Here is a 21151-nt window from a genome sequence, read left to right on the forward strand (position 1 = left end):
ATAATGATATTGAGAATTCATTCAAAAGTACATTACCTTCGACACCTTCTGTATGACGCGGGTTACATGACGTCATCACCACCGCAACTTTTTCAGGATCAATCATTAAAAACATTCATAATGTTTGTGATAAATGCCCTTTTTGTAAAACATCACTTAAAGATATTAAACATTTATTTTTGTATTGCCCTTTTTCTATTTCATTTTGGACTGACTTCAAAATAGGTATTCCTACAATAGAAATTCCCAGTATTAGAATTTAGAACCTCATGACATTTTACTTTGTTTCCAAAACCCATATTTTTCTGGAAAAAAATATATAATTAAATTATTTTGTCGACGTTTTATATGCATAATACACAAATAAAAGAAACCCTCCTATATTACCTTTTATAAGACCCCGCAGTATACTTTGAAACCCTTTCAAACATGAGATCACAAAACAAAACGTTTTTGAAAATATCTATAACTACTTTGATTCAAAAACTTTTATTTTTGTATTGGTTTGTATTTTTCATTTTATACTTGTTATTCTCCGATTTACACATTTTGAGCTGTAAAATTATAATGCTTTGTTTTCATCGTTTTTATTGCATTATACTTGAAATGTCTGTATTTGAACTAAATAATAAAATAAAAAAATCAGTAAAAAACTAATTATTATTTTAAAGATAAAAATGTATCTAAAAGTAATGTTATTTTTATAAAAATGGTACAGCAAATGTTTTGGCTGTACAAAGGCATGTACGTGTTTGATAAAACACTCACCATATAATTATTAAATGAAGTAAAAACGGTTTAATAAACTTCTTTTAAGTGACATTAATCAATTAAGCAAAACAAACACCATTTTATCCAAAAAACATTTATTCAGTCATTTTTACAATAATTTTTTTGAAACGTCAATTGAAGTTGTCATCAAAGGCTTGTGTTCTTGTGTTCAAAACTCATTCCTTGGAACAGAAGCCATCAAACTCTCTATCTAAGTAGAACGCATAGTGACCCCCTTCATGGCGAACCGCGCAAAATCTGTGGCTTTGCAAATGGCTTTGTATCACAAGGTCTAACAACACTGAGAGCACAGAACGGACATCGACATAAATCACTGACTCGGATGTCTTCGATGCAAATGCAGTCATTAATTTTTCTCACTGTAACATGTATCTGTCAACAACAATTAAATAATCCCCGAAGCAGAAAAGACGTTAAGCAAAGAGACCATCAAATTATATCGCACATGTATTATATCCATCTTCTTCTTTCCTTCAAAAGAAAATTACGATTTCATTTTAGCTAAAGGAAATGACGTATAACTATGGTTACGGCTGATTGGCCAACGCAGTTGCCCGGAGGAAGCTCCTTTGACCAATGAGAAACCTCTTACCACGCCCCTACCTCTTGCCACGCCCCTACCTCTTGCCACGCCCATTGCTCCAAGCTGCAGCTACCCCTGTCTCACTTAAAGACACACCATGGTACTTTTTGGCCACTAGGGGGTGCTAGACCTGTATTTTTCACGTCTAGCACCTCTAGAGGCCACAAGCACCGCAGCACTGTCGCAAAGGAAAAGAAGACAACTCTTTAGGTTACAAAGTGTGCCTTCCAGCCATATAATATCATTACATGGGTTTTATTTTCATCAAACGCCAAAAAAACGCGTAGCTCACGTTTACAAACCAGTTGCAACGGTGGTCGCTTGGTTAAAGTTTATATTTAAAAAATATTGCCGTAAAGGGGAATCGAACCCAGATCGCCCGTGTCGTAGGTCCACCAAGGCGCCACAATGTCACGTGATATAAGTCTCTCTCTAAACTCTCCAAGTAGCCTCCAGTAAAATTCACATAAAAAATAGTTTTCAGGGTCCAGACAGGACTTATATATGAAGCAATATAACATTACTTACTAGTACAAAAGCATGACGGCCAAGTCAGCATTGGTCAGAAACCCCTCCTCCTTCTTTAGTTCACACCAGCTAGCGAACGCTGGCCCAATATAATTGATCCTCGTCCGTCTTTTTATTCTGTCACTCTTCCCTTTTTCTCTTTCAGGTCTCCTCCGACAAAACCTTGGGTTTTTTTTCTTAGTTGCTGCTTCGGCAATGACAAAAACATCAGGAAAATAAATATTTGCGCTCTCACGTTCCGAATTTGAGGAAGTGAAGAAAATTACGTATGCTGTAAAGCAGATTTTTGTAGTTTTTTGTTTTGTGCTCGGGTTACTGCCCGAAACCCCAAGTTTAAAAGTACGAGTAAAAGTGATACAGACCCCGTCAGGCTATGGTGAACATTTCATTCAACCTATTTTAAGTCGATGTACCATCACAAGGGTCTTGAAAATATATTATATATAGGTTGAAAAACTACAAAGTGTCACTTTAAATGAGTATCAGTGGAGCGCGTCGACTGATGCCAAGGGTGTTTGTCCAAAAACTGTCATGAGAGACCGAGATATAGTGATGAACACACTGTGTAAGCATTAAAAGAAAGAGAAAGCATTGAAATAATATGTTAAATTGTGATCTCTACATAGAAGGTGTGTGGCTGTATAAAGTGCAAAAAATATCCAGAGATGGTTTACATGTCCATTTACAACCCTAGGATTTGCTCCCAGAGCAGCTTTGTGGCAGAAGTGTAATGCTTTGATTGCTTGGGGCTTTTTAAGTGCCATGCTACTTCCTTTTCACTTTGTCTCATGCTTCCTTTTTGTGTTTGGTGACATGATTGTTGTACATCTCTCTCATTATATCATAAACCGCACATTTACTGAGCTGCGTTGGAGATGAGTTATTCAGTCTCATTATCAGTGTAATGACACATGATTGTTCTAATAGCTCTGCTGCTTTGACTAAATCAGCCACTCACATCCACATTACAGTAACAGTAACTCAGGGGTCAGAAGACAGTATATTAATGTCAGTAGTAGACTCATTTCAATCTCTTAACAATATTACAGTGCAATTTTATATTATTTTGTAAAATAAAAATGATTTAAATATTATTGAGAGCATTTTTAAACTTTGTACCAGTTTAAAATGAAGAATTATAATTAGACAGAGTTGAATGATTTTTTGTCAATGCTAACGATGTTACCAACATAATAACCATAACTAATCTGAACATGGGATATGTGGTTTAAGGTCTATGGAGGGCGCTGCAAATATTATGCTCTTTAAAGAATGAGGGAACAGAATAAAATAATGAGGATGAAACAGAGAGAAAGAAATGACAGTATGAGTACTGAGATGACGCATGAAGGAGAGAGCCACAGAGAGAATATACTGCAGACGCTGAGAGAGAGGAAGATTAGAAGAGGAAGAGATTAAACAAAAATAGCAATCATTGTGTTAGGATGTCTGTCCTTAGAGCTCTGCCTGAGTCATCATCTGACATCACTGTGTGTGTGTGTGTGTGTGTGTAGGTTTGGCTATACTGTACCTCTGAAGACATTTTAGGTGTTCCTCAATAGTGCTCATCTATTAGCCAAACCATGTTTTACTTTCAATCGAATTATTTTCATTTGTTTAAGAGCGTAGTTAATAGCCTGGTATTAAAACAATGGAGGTCTATGAGATTTCTTCACCAATATGTGGTAGGTGTGATATAACTTAGTCTGGACGAGGTGCCCTGTGTGTGTATTAGGTTGTCGTGGATGATGGATAAAAGTGAAACGATTGCAAGAAAATTCTCATGTTTTATAAATGTGGAAGAAGCTCCGCTCTGAAGTGATGCTAGCGGTTGATGTCTAGATCTTACATCTGTCTTAGTACAGAGCAACATCATGGACCATCCAGACATTTACACTCCAGCGTAAACATACTGTACACATGCACTGTAAATAAAATCTTTGCTGCCTTTAATTTTTTTTTGTTTAATCAACTTAGATTTACAATTGATTTCAACTTACTATTATCTGTCTTGACAAGAGATGAGTCGTTACAATTTATAAAATAAAGTTGACATAATTCAGTCGTATTTTATAAGTTATAACAACTCATTAGCTATGTTTATATGCAATAAAATATTCAGTTTGTAAACAATTCGATTGTGGTCGATCGGATGCAAATTTCAATCAAATTGAAAGGGTTGGTGTAGTCCCATCTGTGATCCGATCAGCAGGAGAAAAGTACGCTTGTAAACGCGTGAATCGTAGTATTTTCTCAATCGAATGCAAAAAATACCTTGTTCACATGCGCATCTTATATTTACCTCATATTTACGTATGGAATAATTCTCATCACAGAAACATGCAATAGCAAGGCAATGGCAACACACATTATTATAAGGTAATGGGGTCACCGCTGTACATTCTGCAGCGTTCATCATGTGTACTTTCATGACATTAGGCTACATAAAGCAATAAAATAGTGTTGTGCCTTTTAAAAAGTGTGTTTTCATTGCGTAACTGCAAACTTCTTAAAAACAACTTTCTCCAACTCAGCTTTGTTTGTACATTTATCCACAGATAAAACGTGAACTCGATAAGAGATGCTGGGTGATGTTGCCAAGTCCTCTGCTTTTTTTGTTTAGATTTGGGATACTGTTTAAATTGTCTCCACGGGTTGTTTTTTTCATGCGGGTTAAATATATAAGGATTTTTTCTTTGGTTATTGGTATGTGGGCTGTGAATAGTGATTGGGATGCTTTTGGGCTTGTTTTGAATGTTCATTGGGATGGTTTTGATATGCTAAGCTGGCAACCTTGGCTGTCCGCTTGCGCAGACTAGGGGTGCAACGGATCACAAAACTCACGGTTCGGATCACATTACGGTTTTTGACGCATGGATCGGATAATTTTTTGGATCAGCAAAAACAAAAGTATGGGAAAAATCTAATAACAAATCAAGAAATTACAAACATTTATAAAAAAGAACAAAGTTGCACATTATGTAAGGTCTAATCATTAGGTACAGAAATCAATTGAATAATAACACTGCATTTATTGTATTCATTAAATTATTATATTATAAATTAAGTATTATTTTTAAAGCTTAAGTAGTGATTTTCTCTTTGTCTTAGGTTGTTTGATTAACATTAATGAGACAGACTTAAGTACTGTAGGTCAATTGAGCTTACTGTCTCTTTAAGACTAAATATGCAAAGAGTGCATCTCTCTCCGTGTGTGCACTACTGAGTCCCCTTAAACGCGTGCACACACACAGACAGAGGGCAAATTACAAACGGCGCAGCATAAATAGTCTCCCGCAAAAAAAATGTCTTTGCATAATATATTAGGGTGTGCTGTGTGTAATTAATATGTATATATAAATACACATACATTCATGTATGTATTTAAGAAACATTTACATGTGTATATATATTTATTTAGATTTTTATATATTCTATATTATATATAAATTAAACATTCAGAAATGTATATATGTATGTGTGTGTTAAAATATACATAATAATTACACACATAAACACACATATACATATTTTATGCAAAAACAGTGTATCTCTATATATTACTTCTTTATTAGAAAAACATGTTTAGATTTTAATTAATAAAACATTTAGTTTCTTAGCTGTTTTATTCAATGGACTGTTGGCTTATTCTCACAGTATAAATGATTTCAGGTTTTTCTGCCTTTGAGATTTCAAATGCAAGCCCTTTACCATCATGTATACACATGTTTACCCTTTCTGAATGAGAACATACCATCCGCTTATTAAGCTTGACGTAACATGACAAACCCGCCATTTCCAGGTCAAAATGACAAACGAATTTTTCTAATTTAAGGTCTACTTAGAAACAAAATTGGCTTGGACTTTTCAGGTGGCCATTATGTCATGACTTTACATGTGGATTGACATCCATTGTTGTTTTAATAATTATAATGACAGACCTAACTGAACCCAAAACCTTTTATGTATAAGGTGGTTTCACAGGGTGTAAGTCTAGTACAAGACTAACATGCATGTTTGAGCTGTCTTAACTGTTTGACTAGCTTTTTCAACTTGTGATATCCCTAAGGAAAGCTTAAGGTGCTGCTTATACAACATTGTTGTTAAGGGAAAACAAAAAACTTTTTATAATTGTTTTATTTAGCCTGTTTAGCAAACTTTTGATGAGTTACATCTTGCAAGTTTTGTAATCAACATTGTATGTGAAAGTGTATGTGAAAACACAAAGGATTAACTTTTCCATTTTTAGTACATTGTTGAGATGTAAACATGCCCTTATTTTAGAGGTAATTTACTTTTGGGACAGTTTTGTACCCAAACTGTAGCTAAACCAGTGGTTCTCAAATTTGCGAGCGGGCCCCCACTGGGGGCACGAGATGGTGCAAGGGGGGCCAGAGTATTACTCCATTTTATAAAATACATTTCACTGATAAATAATGTAAATTATAATACATTGTGAAATTAAACCTCAGAAAAATAAGGCTACTAACCAAAAGCACTGCTTTGTATCATTTCATATGTTCTCTTTAATTCAAATCCTAAGTTTGAGATTGTTTTATGACATTAATTTCCTTTGGGGGGGGGGGCGCGAAGGGATGCACTGTGAGGGGCACACAGCGGATAGTTTGTGAACCACTGAGCTAAGCTAACTGACACGCATTTCTCAGCAGGATGAAAAAAGGTGACTCACACTATGCAGATCTTGCATCACTCTCTCTCTCTCTCTGTCTCTCACTCACTCTTCTTTATTTCCTCATGTGTTTGTCCTTTCTACATATGTACGTCATGACTCTCGGCAGATTGCCCAGCGAGACGACTCACTTTGATTCCCTTAATGATTAGTAACACCGCTTTCACTTCTCTCCCAGCTTGACAGAGCCGTGAGACACAGACACTGTTGTTTCCTGTCCCATCAGCCTGTCCCATTGCTGAACCACTGGCATTATTTGCTTATGAAATCTATATCTCACGTCAGCAAGTCTGCATGTTTGGACAGACTCTAGCTGTAATTTGATTGTACTGGTTATCTGCCACAAGGTACAGACAGTTTCAGAGCGAAGTGGATTTGATGGTTTGTTGAAAGTCCTTTATAGCCGCTCAGCCCTCGAAGGCTAAATCCAGATTGAAACGTCAAGGTTTATGACGAAAGAGATGAGTTGATGACATAATTGTGTGAAGAGGTTCACACAGTGAAGTTCCTTTGGTGTTTTAGGTACTTTAGACTGAAATGCTGCTAGGTGACACAGAGCAGCTTTACCCTAATTCTTGTTTTCTTATGCACAAAGTACATGTATAAGAAAGGACGTAGGAGGAAACTAATGAAATAATGAATAGGGAAGATTAAGAGAGAACAAACTGGTTTTTGATGAAGTTGTTACAGTAAATCTAATCTATTTCCCGTTTTAGATGAGATGTTTTCATATACACTGTAAAAATCCCTTGTTGCACTTAAAGTTTAAGTTTAAATAACTTGAATTAATAACCCAGTCAACATTTTGATCTCTCAGTGAGCTTATTGGATCCTCATAATGTTGTCACAATGTGTGGGTCACAGTGATCTAAAAGTATAACCACACTGTGCACTCACTTTGTGCTCATATATTAAGGTCATAATATGAGATCACTGCACACAGACAGTGGGCTCTTACTATGTCACTATGTGAGGTCATAGCACACTCATTGTGCACTCATACCATGAACTCAAAATTCTGAATTCACAATGAGCCCACATATAGCTCACACTGTGATCATCACAGTATGAGAATGGTGTGATGTCACTGTGATCATCGTGTGATTTCATCACGTGTTGACTGGGAGTCACATTTTTTGACTAGTCAATTGAACTTTATTTTTATAATTCATACCAACACCTCACTAGTCAAAGAAAGTTGAATTTACTTGTCAATTCAAGTTGTTTAAACCTAAAAATGAAACTTTCAGCAAGGAATTGTTACAGTGTATCGATAAACTTTTCCCCTGCGGTCACGGACATTCTGTTTCACATAAAACTGCAGTGATTGTACTATTTCTCAGTGATAAGCTAATGGGTCTCATTTACTAAGAATGCGTACGCACAAATTTGTGTGTGAAATATGCATTCGGATGTTTTTACAAACAAATCGTGATTCAACAAAAAAAATTTATCAAATGTCTTCTAAATGTATGCAAAAATTCAAAAAAACCTAAACCACTCATATGCATTAATCACTACATTATAATCAAATACTAATTATAATGTTTATAATAATGTTGATATATAAAATTTACTTGATTATATTTTATATTATAATATTTTCTGTATTATATATTATTATACATTATCTAAATTATTATTATATACATTATTATAGCCTACTATTTTTTTCTACACATTTAAAGAAGATTCACATAATGACAAATCTTCACACTTTCCTTACTCGCTTTTTAAATTTCTATATAAAAGCGTCTGCTTAATGTAATTGTCATGTAAATGTAATGAGAAGTCCAAACGTCAATCACTTGATCTCCTGTCTGTTTTATTTAAGATACAGATGCGCGTCTCTGTCATATTAATTAAATGTCAAATTTGTAACGCATCCAATACTTCTTTAATTATAATCAAATTGGCACCTCAATAGTTTGTTTGTGTGTTCATTGCTTTTTACGCTACAGTAGAAGATTTGAATGTCATGCACCTGCAAAAGAAGCAATTTCATGAACACCAGTAAATCCACATGACTGTGTAGCAGTTTCTAAAAATAGCCGGTTTCACCATTTTAAGAAATGTTTCATTATGAAAAGCACCCCAGTGCGCAAATATGTTGGCACAGACTGACACATGAACACATATTTATATAAACCAATGTTTTATTTTCATTAACTGTCTCGTATGGTAGTTTAATCCTTTCTGTCTCTTTCTGTATCTCTTATGTAGAAGAGTGTAAAAGAGGGACTTCTACTGAAACAGACCAGTTCTTTTCAGAGATGGAAGAGGAGGTATTTTAAACTGCGAGGCAGGACTCTCTACTATGCCAAAGATTCAAAGGTAATAATTCGAAGGACTGTAAGATTGCATTTTTTAAAAGTGTCTTGGTGACAAAAATATGCTGTGTTTTTTACAGTCTCTCATATTTGATGAGGTCGACCTCTCAGATGCCAGTGTGGCAGAGACCAGCACCAAGAACATCAACAACAGTTTCACAGTAAGTAAAGCCACTTTCTCAAAAGCTACTGCTCATTTTCTAAAAAATCTCACCAGGGTTTTCATTCATTTATTCATTACGATCGTTTACTTGCTCAAACCTTTTCCTTTTTGTCTTTCAGGTTATCACTCCGTTCCGTAAGTTGATGTTGTGTGCAGAGAGCCGGAAGGAGATGGAGGACTGGATCGGTGCTTTGAAATCTGTGCAGAAATGGGAAACTTACGAGGTCAGTTTTTAATTCCTCACCACCTTTGACCCCAGAGCCAATTCTAGGCATTGGCAGGGAAGGGCTCATCCCACCCAAACGTCTGTCCTGCCCACCTAATTAGAATTTAGTCATATTTTATTTTAATAATTTATATTGGTTAAAAGTAATTTGAGGCGGGCTATGTTGAGAGGTTTGAGGAAGGGCTGTTGACTGTCCTAACCAATCAACACCAGAAAATGTCTGTGTTTTTCTATTTTTATTGTCTGATAGCAATGTCACTCTACACCCACAACTTAAAGGCGGCCATCTGTAGAGGAGAATCTGACTAATGCGACACAAGATTTATGCTGGGTACACACCAAAAGATAATCGGGCTGATTTGGGGACGATTTCCCCCTTTCGACAATCCTAGCTATGTCCTGATAAATCTTATCAGATTTTCCCTTGGGGTGAGGTGTGTAAGGAGTGTTCGAACCTGATCGGAAGAATGTCGGAGCCGCCCCAATCGCAAATTGTAAATATTAAAGGGGACAGAGAATGAAAAACCATGTTTACCTTGTCTTTGTTGAATAATGGTAGTCTACCCGCATTCACGAACATACAAAAAGTGCTAGACATGCTAAACATCTCAGTCTTATAGAAATTCCTCTTTTAGAAATGTCAGCCAGAAAACGGCCCAATCTGAAAAACTGATGCTTATGACATCACAGGCATCTCACTGCCCCTCCACTTTAAAATAATTGGCTACATTTTTGAGTGGCAGCAAAGTCAGCCAATCAGTAATGAGATTGCAAGTTAAGCCAGTAGGGGGAGCCAAATAGGTGCAAAACCACTTGTTTAAAATCCCCCACCCTAATAGAGCTATCTGAGAGAGGTTTTTAGGAAGCTTCTAAGGCATTACAGACCCAAACAAAAAAAAATTGTCTACATGTCACATCACAGAACAAGGATAAATACTCTGTTCAATCATTCTATGTCACCTTTAAACTTAAAAATTGTTTTAATATTTACAATCAGAAATCCTGATGTGTGTGGGGAACCCCGAGGACAAACGTGCGCAAGCTCTTGAGATGATCACGTAAAATGAAACAATATCCAATCAGAAAGCGAGATGATGGTAAATGGAAGCAGTCATGGCGCAGCACAAGGAGAAGTGGACAGGAGAGATGAGCTGGAGGGTCAGCTTGTTGATTCGTGACAACAGCACAAATGTTTACACAACGTGTCCAACCACTATCATTGAAATTTATTCCTGCCTATCGTCCGCCATGCTAATTCTGTAGTCTCACGAGATTTTGCAGATTTCCTGTGTTCACTGTTGACTCTGGTTGAAAATCTGTTTGTGCTGTCTTTGACATATCATGGCACACCACACACTATAAGAGCAAAACGGTTAAATCTAGGATTTTTTATCCTCATGTTTGTGGTTTTGAAAATCTGATAAGATGTAAAAAATCTTTTGGTGTGTACCCAGCATTATAATAAATCTGACTTTCTTCACATCAATTCCCAAAAACATGTTACAGGACTTGACTTAAATTTAAATGCACCATTTAGAGTCCATTTAGAAGTCATTTAATGTTGAATAGTCCGTCCGCATCCCATGGTCGGAAGTTACTGATGGCTTTAGGCAAAAATACATCCAAGATTAAAAAAAATGCCCCCCACATTCAAGGCAAGGGGCAAACATGACTCTTTTCAATTTAACAAAAACAGTATTATGATTGTCATGGTGAAAATTAAAAGTGAAAATGAATGTAGGCAGGCGTCGATGACAGCATTACATTTAGATGATTCACATTCCATCAGATGACATTTATGCGTTATTTTTGCAGCGTTGAGAATTACAACCAATCACATTTGTGCCTGTTGAGCGGATGAATGTAATGGCATGTAATCTGTTTAAACAAGTTTTCGGTGCAATTAAAGAATTTGGTTAAAGCATGCCGTGACGTGCAGATGCAAATAAGAAATTCATTGTACAATGAAGTCAGACTTATTTTGAGCAGAAGTGAGTCATTCAATGACTGTTTTAGTGTTGTTTGGTAGTTTTCTTTATATTTTTGTTTTTAAATGCATTGCATTATATGTTTGTGCAGTTACATTAATCTCAAATTCTTGTATATAAATTTATATAATTGGCCACCCTGGATTTCTGCCAGCCCACCCTTTAATAGCTGGCAAGAACCGGCCCTATCTGACCCCATCCATCTTTACTGAAGTTTAAATATGCTTTGATGCTGATAACGGCTACACATTATACAGCTTGGTTCAGTTCATTCTTACAGATACCTTTTCATTTTTCTTGAGTAATATTAATAGACCAAAGCTTGTGTATGCATTTGCAGGTTTGATTAATATTTTTGTTCTTCGTGCTCAGAATTTACACTTGTTTATTGTTTTAAAACAATTCAGTGCTTAAGCGAGCTGTCAGAATGATTCATGATTTGGTTTAGCGTAATTATTTGGCAGATTCATTGAAATAACAGACTCAAAAGAGTGATTTACTCGCAAATCGAGTTCCTGCTTGTTTTGATTATAGAGCTGTCAGCTGTGAGCTTGATTGCTGAAATATTATGCTGGATATGTAACAAATTAAGTTTTGACTTGTTTCGAAACTTAAAATAGTAGGTTGAATTGATTTGCATAACATTTGTACACTGTGTGTTGTGTTCTGACCCAAATGTGACCCTGCCTGTGAAAACCCTTCTTTTTCTCTGTGAAAAATCTTGCATAATGTTAAGAACATTCGGAAAAAATATATACCCTTGATATCTGATTGAGTAAGGTCATGTCAAAGATTGAAATCAATGAGTGAAATCCAAATTTGATGCTCCGAATCTCAAAAGCCTGGATTTCATAGGCAGGGTAACACATTACTTACAGTGCAGAGATACAGATTTGTTATGTTATTACTGATCCCAGGCCAGTCAGTTTAACATGGAGCACTTTTCCGGGATGCATAACTGGTATGCCTGCTCTCACGCTCGCCCCACCTTCTGCAACGTCTGTCGAGAGGCTCTGCCCGGGGTCACTTCCCATGGCCTTTCTTGTGAAGGTAAAAATAAAGTTGTTGTTTTTTATTGTATGTCATATTCTTTTTGTCTCTCTTTCACCCTTCATTTTTAAAATTTTTTCCTCCTATGCCATTTACCCTTTCTGCATTGTTCATTCAAATCAAAGAACGAACAATGATGTTGTATGTAAGTGGCAAATTGATGAGTAAATAGGAAGATTGCCCTCAGCCTATTATTACGTTCTGGTGATGAATACAGAAATGTCTGTTTAATGTAATCTTTTCTGTGTGTCCAGTATGCAAGTTTAAAGCCCATAAGCGCTGTGCGGTGCGATCCACAAATAACTGTAAGTGGACCACTCTGGCCTCCATAGGGAATGACATCATCGAGGATGAGGATGGAGTAAGTGAATCTCTTTTACATTTCAATTAACAGTATGGTCAATAAATGTGAAAACACAGCTAAAGTCATTTTTTGTGATATACATTTATATATAGTAAGGGCATGTCAATGATTTAAATCATAATAAGATTATGAGATTTCACAGACAGTGTCTGTGTGTGTTTATGTACAGGTGTCCATGCCTCACCAGTGGCTGGAGGGGAACCTGCCGGTCAGTGCCAAGTGTGTGGTGTGCGACAAAAATTGTGGTAGCGTTCGTCGATTACAGGACTGGCGCTGCCTCTGGTGCAAGGCCATTGTATGTCACCTTTTATCCCACTTTAAAGTATATATTTAATTTTATATACACACCTCTGCATTACACCCACTTCATACTGTAACCATGACAGCTAGAAACATCTTATAAACACCCACGCTGCGTCCGAAACCGCCTACTTCCATACTATATAGCAGTAAGCGAGGCGAGTAGTATGTCCGAATTCATAGTTTTCGAAAAACTGTAGGGGAAAAGTACCTGGATGATCCCCTACTTCAAGATTCCGAAGTGTTCATTCGATATCTTGTGAGTCCCCTGGAGAGAAGTTATCCAACGAGGAAAAAGTGGTGTTTTATTTAAAAATGTCTAAAAGTGTTAACAATTAACACACACAAGCGTTCTATTCAAATGCAAATACATACAGTAGCCTACCGTATATTAAACAGCTATCCCTTGTGGTTAAATAGCGTTTGTTTAACAACATTCTGACTAACTTGTAGTTATGATTACAAATGTCACTTGATGTATCAACATGGCGGATGTAGTACGTCCGAATTCATTAATACTGGTATCCAAATTCATACCTACTTTTTTAACAATCGATGAGTAGGTACTTCATCTAATTCAGTACCTAATGTCACAGTATGCGATTTAGGACGCAGCCCCCAAAAAAAACCATGACATAATTTTTATACAGGTGTGGAACAAGTGTGTCTCCATCTGGTATACTGATGGTTATTACATTGTGGTGGTTATCATGTCTCTGCTTACTTTCCCTGTGCGTGTAGGTGCATAACAGCTGTAAGGAGCAATTGGGGAAGGTTTGTCCTCTGGGTCAGTGTAAGGTCTCTATAATCCCACCCACTGCACTTAACAGCATTGACTCTGATGGTAAGGGTTTCCGTGGCAACTGCATCCACTCTTCTGTCTCCATAACACCCGTTTAAGTTGACGTATGCTTTTGTGTGCGCATTCTCGCTGATGACAGTATTTACTCAAGAGTAATTATCAATGTTTATGATGATTGGTTTTCTAGTGTATCCAATTCGATATTTAACATTTAGTAACATTTATTGTGATTTAAAAAAAAGGTTCTTAAAAGCACCTTATATAATATATGTTTTAATTTTTACTCTACTAACTTTGATTTGTCATAGTCTAAAATGACTGAACCTTAAATATGAACAAATTATAGCTATAAGTATTAATACAGAGCTACATTAACTTTTACATAAAGTATACAGTACTATTGTAATTTGAAAATATATTTTGCTTTGCAATATGTTTTTAATGTAACATAAAATCATTAAAAAGGCAGTGGTTGACATACCAGTACTATAATAATGTATGTGTTTGAGCTTTACGTGACAATTACTGTATCAGTTATTTATATTACACACTTGCATTATTCTGCATTTATACAATATAAAACCGTTATTGTCATTGCACGGCTGTACTTTAAAAAATTTAAGCTCTCTAGTAGTTTAAAATTTAAGATAGTATTACACATATTTATTAAAACACATACACAAACAAGTGCACATGTAAACAAATATGTACAAAACTACTTTATGTGAATATATATATATTTACATTATTTTTATTTACAGTTACATTGCAATATGTACTAATAAAACACAAATGAATTGATTCTTTGTGTTATAACTAATTCTTAGCATCGGCTAATGCTACTGCTTTGTGCCGTTCTTTAGTAGTAGACGTGCTGGCTCGATCTCATCTGCACTCCTACGGTGATGAAAACAGACTGCAGGGTCAGAGTTAAAATCCTGACCTCTGTAAAAACAAAAAACTTCATAAAGAAGCTTCATAAAACTGGACATGCCGGACGTATTTTAATGCTGAATAAGCTTTTATAACTAAATAGGTTTTGTATTATTGTACGTTTAATATGTGATATTATAACTATAATGCAGTTTAGCAACTTATATTACTTGCTAATTCCCAGGAGAATGCCGCTAGTAAGCACAATAATATAAACCGGAAGAGCTTTACACCCCTGAGATTTTAACGGAAATACGCATGGTACAAACCATGCATAGAAAACTTGACACCCCTCCCAAGTGGTTGTGACTAGAAGGGATACAGCAATAAATAAAATCTCGTGCTGTTTTTATCCTACTCCCAAACCTAATCCTAAACCCTTGCGAGGTTTAGGCCGTAGTTGTATTCCATCTAGCCAAACCCCTACCAAGTTCTCATCTCGTCTTCATGCTCCTCTCTCTCTCCAAAACCTCCATTCTCCTCCATCATCCCTTGCATCTCTCCCCTGCAGGTTTCTGGAAGGCCATGAGTTCGTCGTGCATGAGTCCTCTGCTGGTGCTGGTGAACAGTAAGAGTGGTGATAATCAGGGTGTTAAGTTCCTGCGCAGGTTTAAGCAGCTTCTGAACCCGGCGCAAGTCTTCGACCTCATGAACGGCGGTCCACAGCTTGGGTGAGGTCCACTGATAACACACTGCATTGCAGGGTCAATAAAATGTTTTGTAGGGCAATAGAGGTGTCAGGAATCCTTCAGCTTAATGTCAAAGTCATCAATGTCTAGCTTTTGAAGGGACACTCCACTTTTTTGTAAAATATGCTAATTTTCCAGCTTCCCTGTAGTATGGCTGCAGGAGGTGCAATGATATTATGCAGCACCTAAAAATAGTCCTCTTGGTAACTTTTAATAGGAGGGGACTATTTTCATGCACTGCGTAATATCTACGCCTCCTGCAGCCATGTTACGGCAGCAAAGTCCTTGATTATTACTTATCTGCCTAGAAAATCGCAACTTAAAATTTTTCGTCAGTCTTAGTACACGATGTAACTACAGAAGTGTCAAGTTTTAAATAGGAAAAATATCGAAACTCTTTGGTTATTTTTTAGCACGATGCTAATGGTCCAATCCAATTTAATGGATTATGCTATGCTAAAAGACCCGGATATCGGCTGAATGGATTCCAAAACAGTAAAAAAATTAAATGTTTAACTCTATGGGAGCTGGAAAATGAACATATTATCAAAAAAGTGGAGTGTCTCTTTAACATTTTTAGGAAATGTAAATCTTAGATTTAATTTTTAAGTTTACACTTTTAACAATATCCTGATATTTTAAAATATCATTTTGTTGGCAGAGTGAATTTATCCTTTGACACATATATCATTTTTTCAAATTAGACATTTCAGTGGCAACAACATAAACAAATGGCTTTTGTGGCCCAAACTTACATTTCTGAATCCCCCTTAACTACCTTAAAGGATTAGTCAATTTTTTCAAAAAAAACATTCAGATAATTTACTCACCACCATGTCATCCAAAATGTGATGTCTTTTGTTGATGTCTATCGTTTTATTGAGGAAAACATTTCAGGGATTTTTCTAATTTTAATGGACTTTAATGGACACCAACACTTAACACTTAACTTAACACTTAACAATTTTTTTTTAGACACGCTGGTGCATTACTGGACCGGATCTAGACGAGAAGTTGTGATTTAAAAGTGCATATTTTTTAGTTTTCTTGTCAAAATAACAATCGTTTCGCTAGATAAGACCCTTATGCCTCGTTTGGGATCGTTTATAGTTCTTTGAAACTCTGTTGAAAGAAACTGGTAAATGTTGAATTAAGTGTTTAATGTTGGGCTCTATTAAAGTCCATTCAAATGAGAAAAATCCTCCAATGTTTTTCTCAAAAAACATCATTTCTTCTCGAGTGAACAAAGAAAGACATCAACATTTTGAATGACATGGTGGTGAGTAAATAATCTGGATTTTTTTTAAAGAAAATGGACTAATCCTTTAAGGAACTTCCTTAGTTCAAAACATAGCTAAAAAGTTTCAACCACTACACTGAGCTAAAACAACTCTGTAAAATGAATGTTTATAACGTTAACTACAGATCCTTGAATTCTTGCCTGACTGCCAAACCTTTAAAAGTTCGGGCCAGGTGCGTAACTGTGACAGTGTTCATGCGTTTGATGAAACCGTCTATACAAAAATGTGTGTGCATGTGTGTGTCCAGGCTACGTCTCTTCCAGAAGTTCGAGACCTTTCGTACACTTGTCTGTGGTGGTGATGGGAGTGTGGGCTGGGTTTTGTCTGAGCTAGACAAACTTGGATTACACAAACAGGTCAGAACACTCAGTGCTATCATTACTTTGTTACTGTACAACAAAGTTGCTTATTTTCTTATTTTCTCTAGATATTTTAGAGACCATTATTTGCAAATAGTCTAATTGTGTTGTTTTTTGTTGTGTGTGTGTAACAGTGCCAGCTGGGTGTGTTGCCGTTGGGCACAGGAAATGATCTGGCACGTGTGCTGGGCTGGGGAGGACTCTGTGATGATGACGCTCAGCTGCTGCAGATCCTTGAGAAACTGGAGAGGGCAACGACCAAAATGCTGGACAGGTGAGAGACGGCAAGACAGCGTAAGAATCTGTGGATGAATTAACTAAAGGATGCTCATTAAACTGAAAGTCTGTGTTCATGAATGTGTGTGTCAGATGGAGCGTGATGACCTATGAAGTGCCCACCAAACAGACCCCAGTGATCATAAAGGATGAAGATCCATCAGACTGCCCCCTACAGGTCATCTTTAAACTTAAATATCTTTTAATATTTTTAAAAATGTAGTCTTATCAGATTTTAAGACTGTTTTCTAACTTTTTTTAATCCAGATTACACAATATGCTGATTCTGTTGCAACTCACTTGACCAAAATTCTGGACTCTGACAAACACAGTGACGTAATATCATCTGCTAAGTAAGTGAATGCATGCGTGTGTGCGTGCGTTTTGAGAGTTATGTTAGTTGGAATGCTTGATTCTGGTTGGCCAGTCCTGACATTTGTAGGCTTGTTATTCCCAGATAACAACCCCTCAAAACGAATAACACATGGTAACCAGATGCTGCAAATCATTTTGACAGATACAGTTTAATTTTACACAAAAAATAAATATAAGTCTTTTAATAACATTGTGTTCAGATAGCGTGTTTTGAACTTCTTATCGTATATTAAAGTCGCAATGAAATTGAAATGAAAAACTATATATGTATTTTTAATAGTGTGGTATTATTAACAAATGACTTATCTGTGAGCTTCATTATTTTAAAAAAAATTCGTGTGCGCTCATAATCTTTAATCAAAAATGCAAATCTCCTCCCCTCCTCAAAACGATCTCTCTTCACTTCCGGTCAAAAGTATGGCAGGTGGGCGGGGTCCGGGAGAAGATCGCAGTGATTAGCAATTAGCAACACGACCCAACTTCAAACGATCCAATCAGATCTCGATGGACAAATTCAAATCCAGCCCTGCCTTATTTCATCTCAAAAGCCGTTTCATTCGGATATACGTCACCACGGGGAAAATAAGGCAATCGCTACTTCCGTTTCATGGCGACTTTAAAGAAAAAAAAACAGGTTTTCCTAGCAGAAAGTCTGCATTCGTTAAAAATGAGATTTTACATTAATATTTAATGTTCCTTACCTTATTTATAAGGTAATTAGCCATGTACAGATAATGTACAGATCATGAAATAAGCACCTTCAGTGTGATACAAGATCTTTGCGTCGGGTCCTGATCACATATTCAGGTCTTATTTCTGCGATAACTACCGGCTGCCTGTACATTATCCCTTATATAACACATAAAAATTCCTTTTGGCTTTATATCTGTCTGTCTTTTCGTCTCACTGTCTTTCTCCATCTGTAGGTTTCTGTGTGGGACGGTTAATGATTTTGTAGCTGAGGTTGGCAAAGCTTACGAACGAGCCACAGAGAATAAGGAGGAAGCGGATGCTATGGCAAAAAAGGTAAAGCATGTGCGCAGGCAATATATGTGAGTTATTGTGTAGCTGTGGGTGTTTTCTGAGAAATGATATAATAGGTGCTGTGAGCAAGAGTCCACTGGAGTAGTAAAACTGCTATTTGATTACTGTGAAGTGAGTTTACACACCAAAGCACAGTAAGTTGGATTTATACCAAAGGATCTTTCAGGTTATGGGTTTAAATGTACAGTCAAATGAGCTGTTACATCTACAGTACTCAACATTCAAATGAATTGTTAAAGGCAAAGCAAGGCAAGTTTCTTCCTTTGTACACAGGGGTAATTTTAAAGTGCTTTACATAGAAATGAAAAAACAATCTAGGAGAAAAGAAGTGGAAATGATTAACAGATGGCTGTTAAAGTAAACTCAACAGAAATCGACATCAGAGTTTGATTTGTTTCGACTTTCAGTGCGCCATGCTGAATGAAAAGCTGGATTCTCTGGTGAAGGCTCTGAGTGAAGACGCAAATGCCCAGCTGTTACCATCCGGCTCCATCTCACCAGAGGAGGTGGACACTGATCAGTCCAGACCCTTCAGATCAAGAGAGCAGCTGATGCTGAGGGCCAACAGCCTGAAGAAAGCACTTAGACAAATCATAGACCAAGCTGAAAAAGGTCATTCATCACTTTATGAGATTTTTCATCCATTTATATTATAAGCTTTTTACTTTGTAAGTCATTTAAATTTGGGGCAGTATTAACTCATTCCCCACCATCCTTTTTTTTTTAAGTTGCTATTTTTTGTGATTTTCACAAAAGTTTCACAAAAATGATAAATATATAAACATGCAAATACATCAAATGAAAAACAGCCCCTCTGCTTTCAAACAAATATGGGAAGGTTTCTACAAAAATACAGATTATGTTGAGCAAAAAGCTGAAATAATTGCATTTTTGTAAAGGAATTTTGTTAGAGATCAGATTCAGAATGAAAATCAAAACATTCACAGAGTTTAAAATTGATTGAATTCGTTTTTGCATAATTTTTTTTTATAAATTGGGTAACAGCCATCTAGTGCAGTGGTTCTCAAACGTTTTCAGCCTACTGCGTTTTAGAACAAATTATGACAAATTTGTTCTAAAACGTAACATTTTAATTAAACAAAACATATTTAATTATAAAAAGTAGTGCTGTTGGTTTGTAGCCATATTATTTTTTAGGTTTAATTACACAGAATTCATGACAAATTAATGTATTTTATCAAATTTCATAAGACTGGGGCCCCCATCTTGCGGCCCCCAGTTTGAAAACCACTGATCTAGTGGATAATAGCGAATTACAGATTACCATAAAAACTCATCAGGAAAACGTAATTGGCAGGAAACTGATTTCTCTTAACTCTTTCCCTGACATTGAGTTATCTTGTCAATTAAGAGAAAACATTTGCATTAAATAAACGTGTTCCTGATGAGTTTTTATGTTAATCTATAATACTGTGATTATCCACTAGATGGCGCACTTACCCAATGAAGTAATATTTTGAGAAAAAGTCTAAAGCCTATGAATTAAGCCATGATGAGATCAAAGCTGTATAAATGAATAACACAAAATACAAGAAATTAACTCTTTTACCGCCATTTGTGAGTTATCTCGTCAATTAAGAGAAACATTTGCATACAATTTTTTTGAATAATTTTTATGTTAATCTGCAATACCACAATTATCCACTAGATGACACTTACCCAATTTATAAAAAAAACTGAAACAGAAAAAGTATTTACTAATTTTAAACTTTGTGTATTAGGGCTGTCGTGGTAACCGCAATCCTGTATTACCGCGCTACTAAGAAGCTTAACCGCATGGATGACAACTAACCGCAACAACTCCGCTTTTCAAGTTAAATTCATATCTAGCTATGCCACTCTTTTTTTCACATCATGCATGTATAATAAAGGCCAAACAGACTGAAAGAGTTAAGTGAGTAACTTGTTTTTCGTAAATTTCAATTCAAAATGTAATACTATGCTATTCATGTTTTGTTAAATCATACAGTGAATGTGTGAAAAAAGTGTAACTAAGATGACAGAATAACTGGAGCTTCGTCTGCATCTATGCAGTTTTAAAGATTAAAATTACTAAATCTAACTGATCAACACAAATACAAAGAGTCAAAAAATAACTGATTGCTTACCAGCATTAAAACATTATAGTTTTTTTTCTTTTTATATCTACATGCAGCGTCCGCTCCGTGAATGAGGAAGCTGCAGCCAATAACGCCGGTGACTTTATTATTTACTGACTGAACACTTGACTCTTACCTGGGCATTTAGATATGAAAGTTTTTCATCAGCAGTATCAGCGTGAAACATTATAAAAATTTTTCAGCACGTCCTCTAGAGAGTCCGATTAATTAACGGCTT

At 36.1% G+C, this 21151-nt stretch overlaps 1 protein-coding gene across 3 annotated transcripts in view; it reads left to right on the forward strand.

Moving 5' to 3' along the window:
• The window catches only part of LOC135730757 (diacylglycerol kinase delta), an 89810-nt gene that overhangs the window by 53481 nt on the left and 15178 nt on the right, over window positions 1–21151 (forward strand). For all 3 annotated transcript variants that reach the window (XM_065248666.1, XM_065248668.1, XM_065248667.1), the window contains 14 exons: window positions 8817–8927; window positions 9004–9084; window positions 9206–9310; window positions 12218–12350; window positions 12605–12711; window positions 12884–13009; window positions 13756–13858; window positions 15261–15420; window positions 16987–17095; window positions 17233–17372; window positions 17468–17552; window positions 17642–17727; window positions 18676–18775; window positions 19201–19405. In XM_065248666.1, the coding sequence (XP_065104738.1) occupies window positions 8817–8927; window positions 9004–9084; window positions 9206–9310; window positions 12218–12350; window positions 12605–12711; window positions 12884–13009; window positions 13756–13858; window positions 15261–15420; window positions 16987–17095; window positions 17233–17372; window positions 17468–17552; window positions 17642–17727; window positions 18676–18775; window positions 19201–19405 (1651 nt within the window). The remainder of the gene's footprint in view (window positions 1–8816; window positions 8928–9003; window positions 9085–9205; window positions 9311–12217; window positions 12351–12604; window positions 12712–12883; window positions 13010–13755; window positions 13859–15260; window positions 15421–16986; window positions 17096–17232; window positions 17373–17467; window positions 17553–17641; window positions 17728–18675; window positions 18776–19200; window positions 19406–21151) is intronic.

This window comes from Paramisgurnus dabryanus, chromosome 2 (assembly GCF_030506205.2).
Source record: "Paramisgurnus dabryanus chromosome 2, PD_genome_1.1, whole genome shotgun sequence".
Lineage (NCBI taxonomy): Eukaryota > Metazoa > Chordata > Actinopteri > Cypriniformes > Cobitidae > Paramisgurnus > Paramisgurnus dabryanus.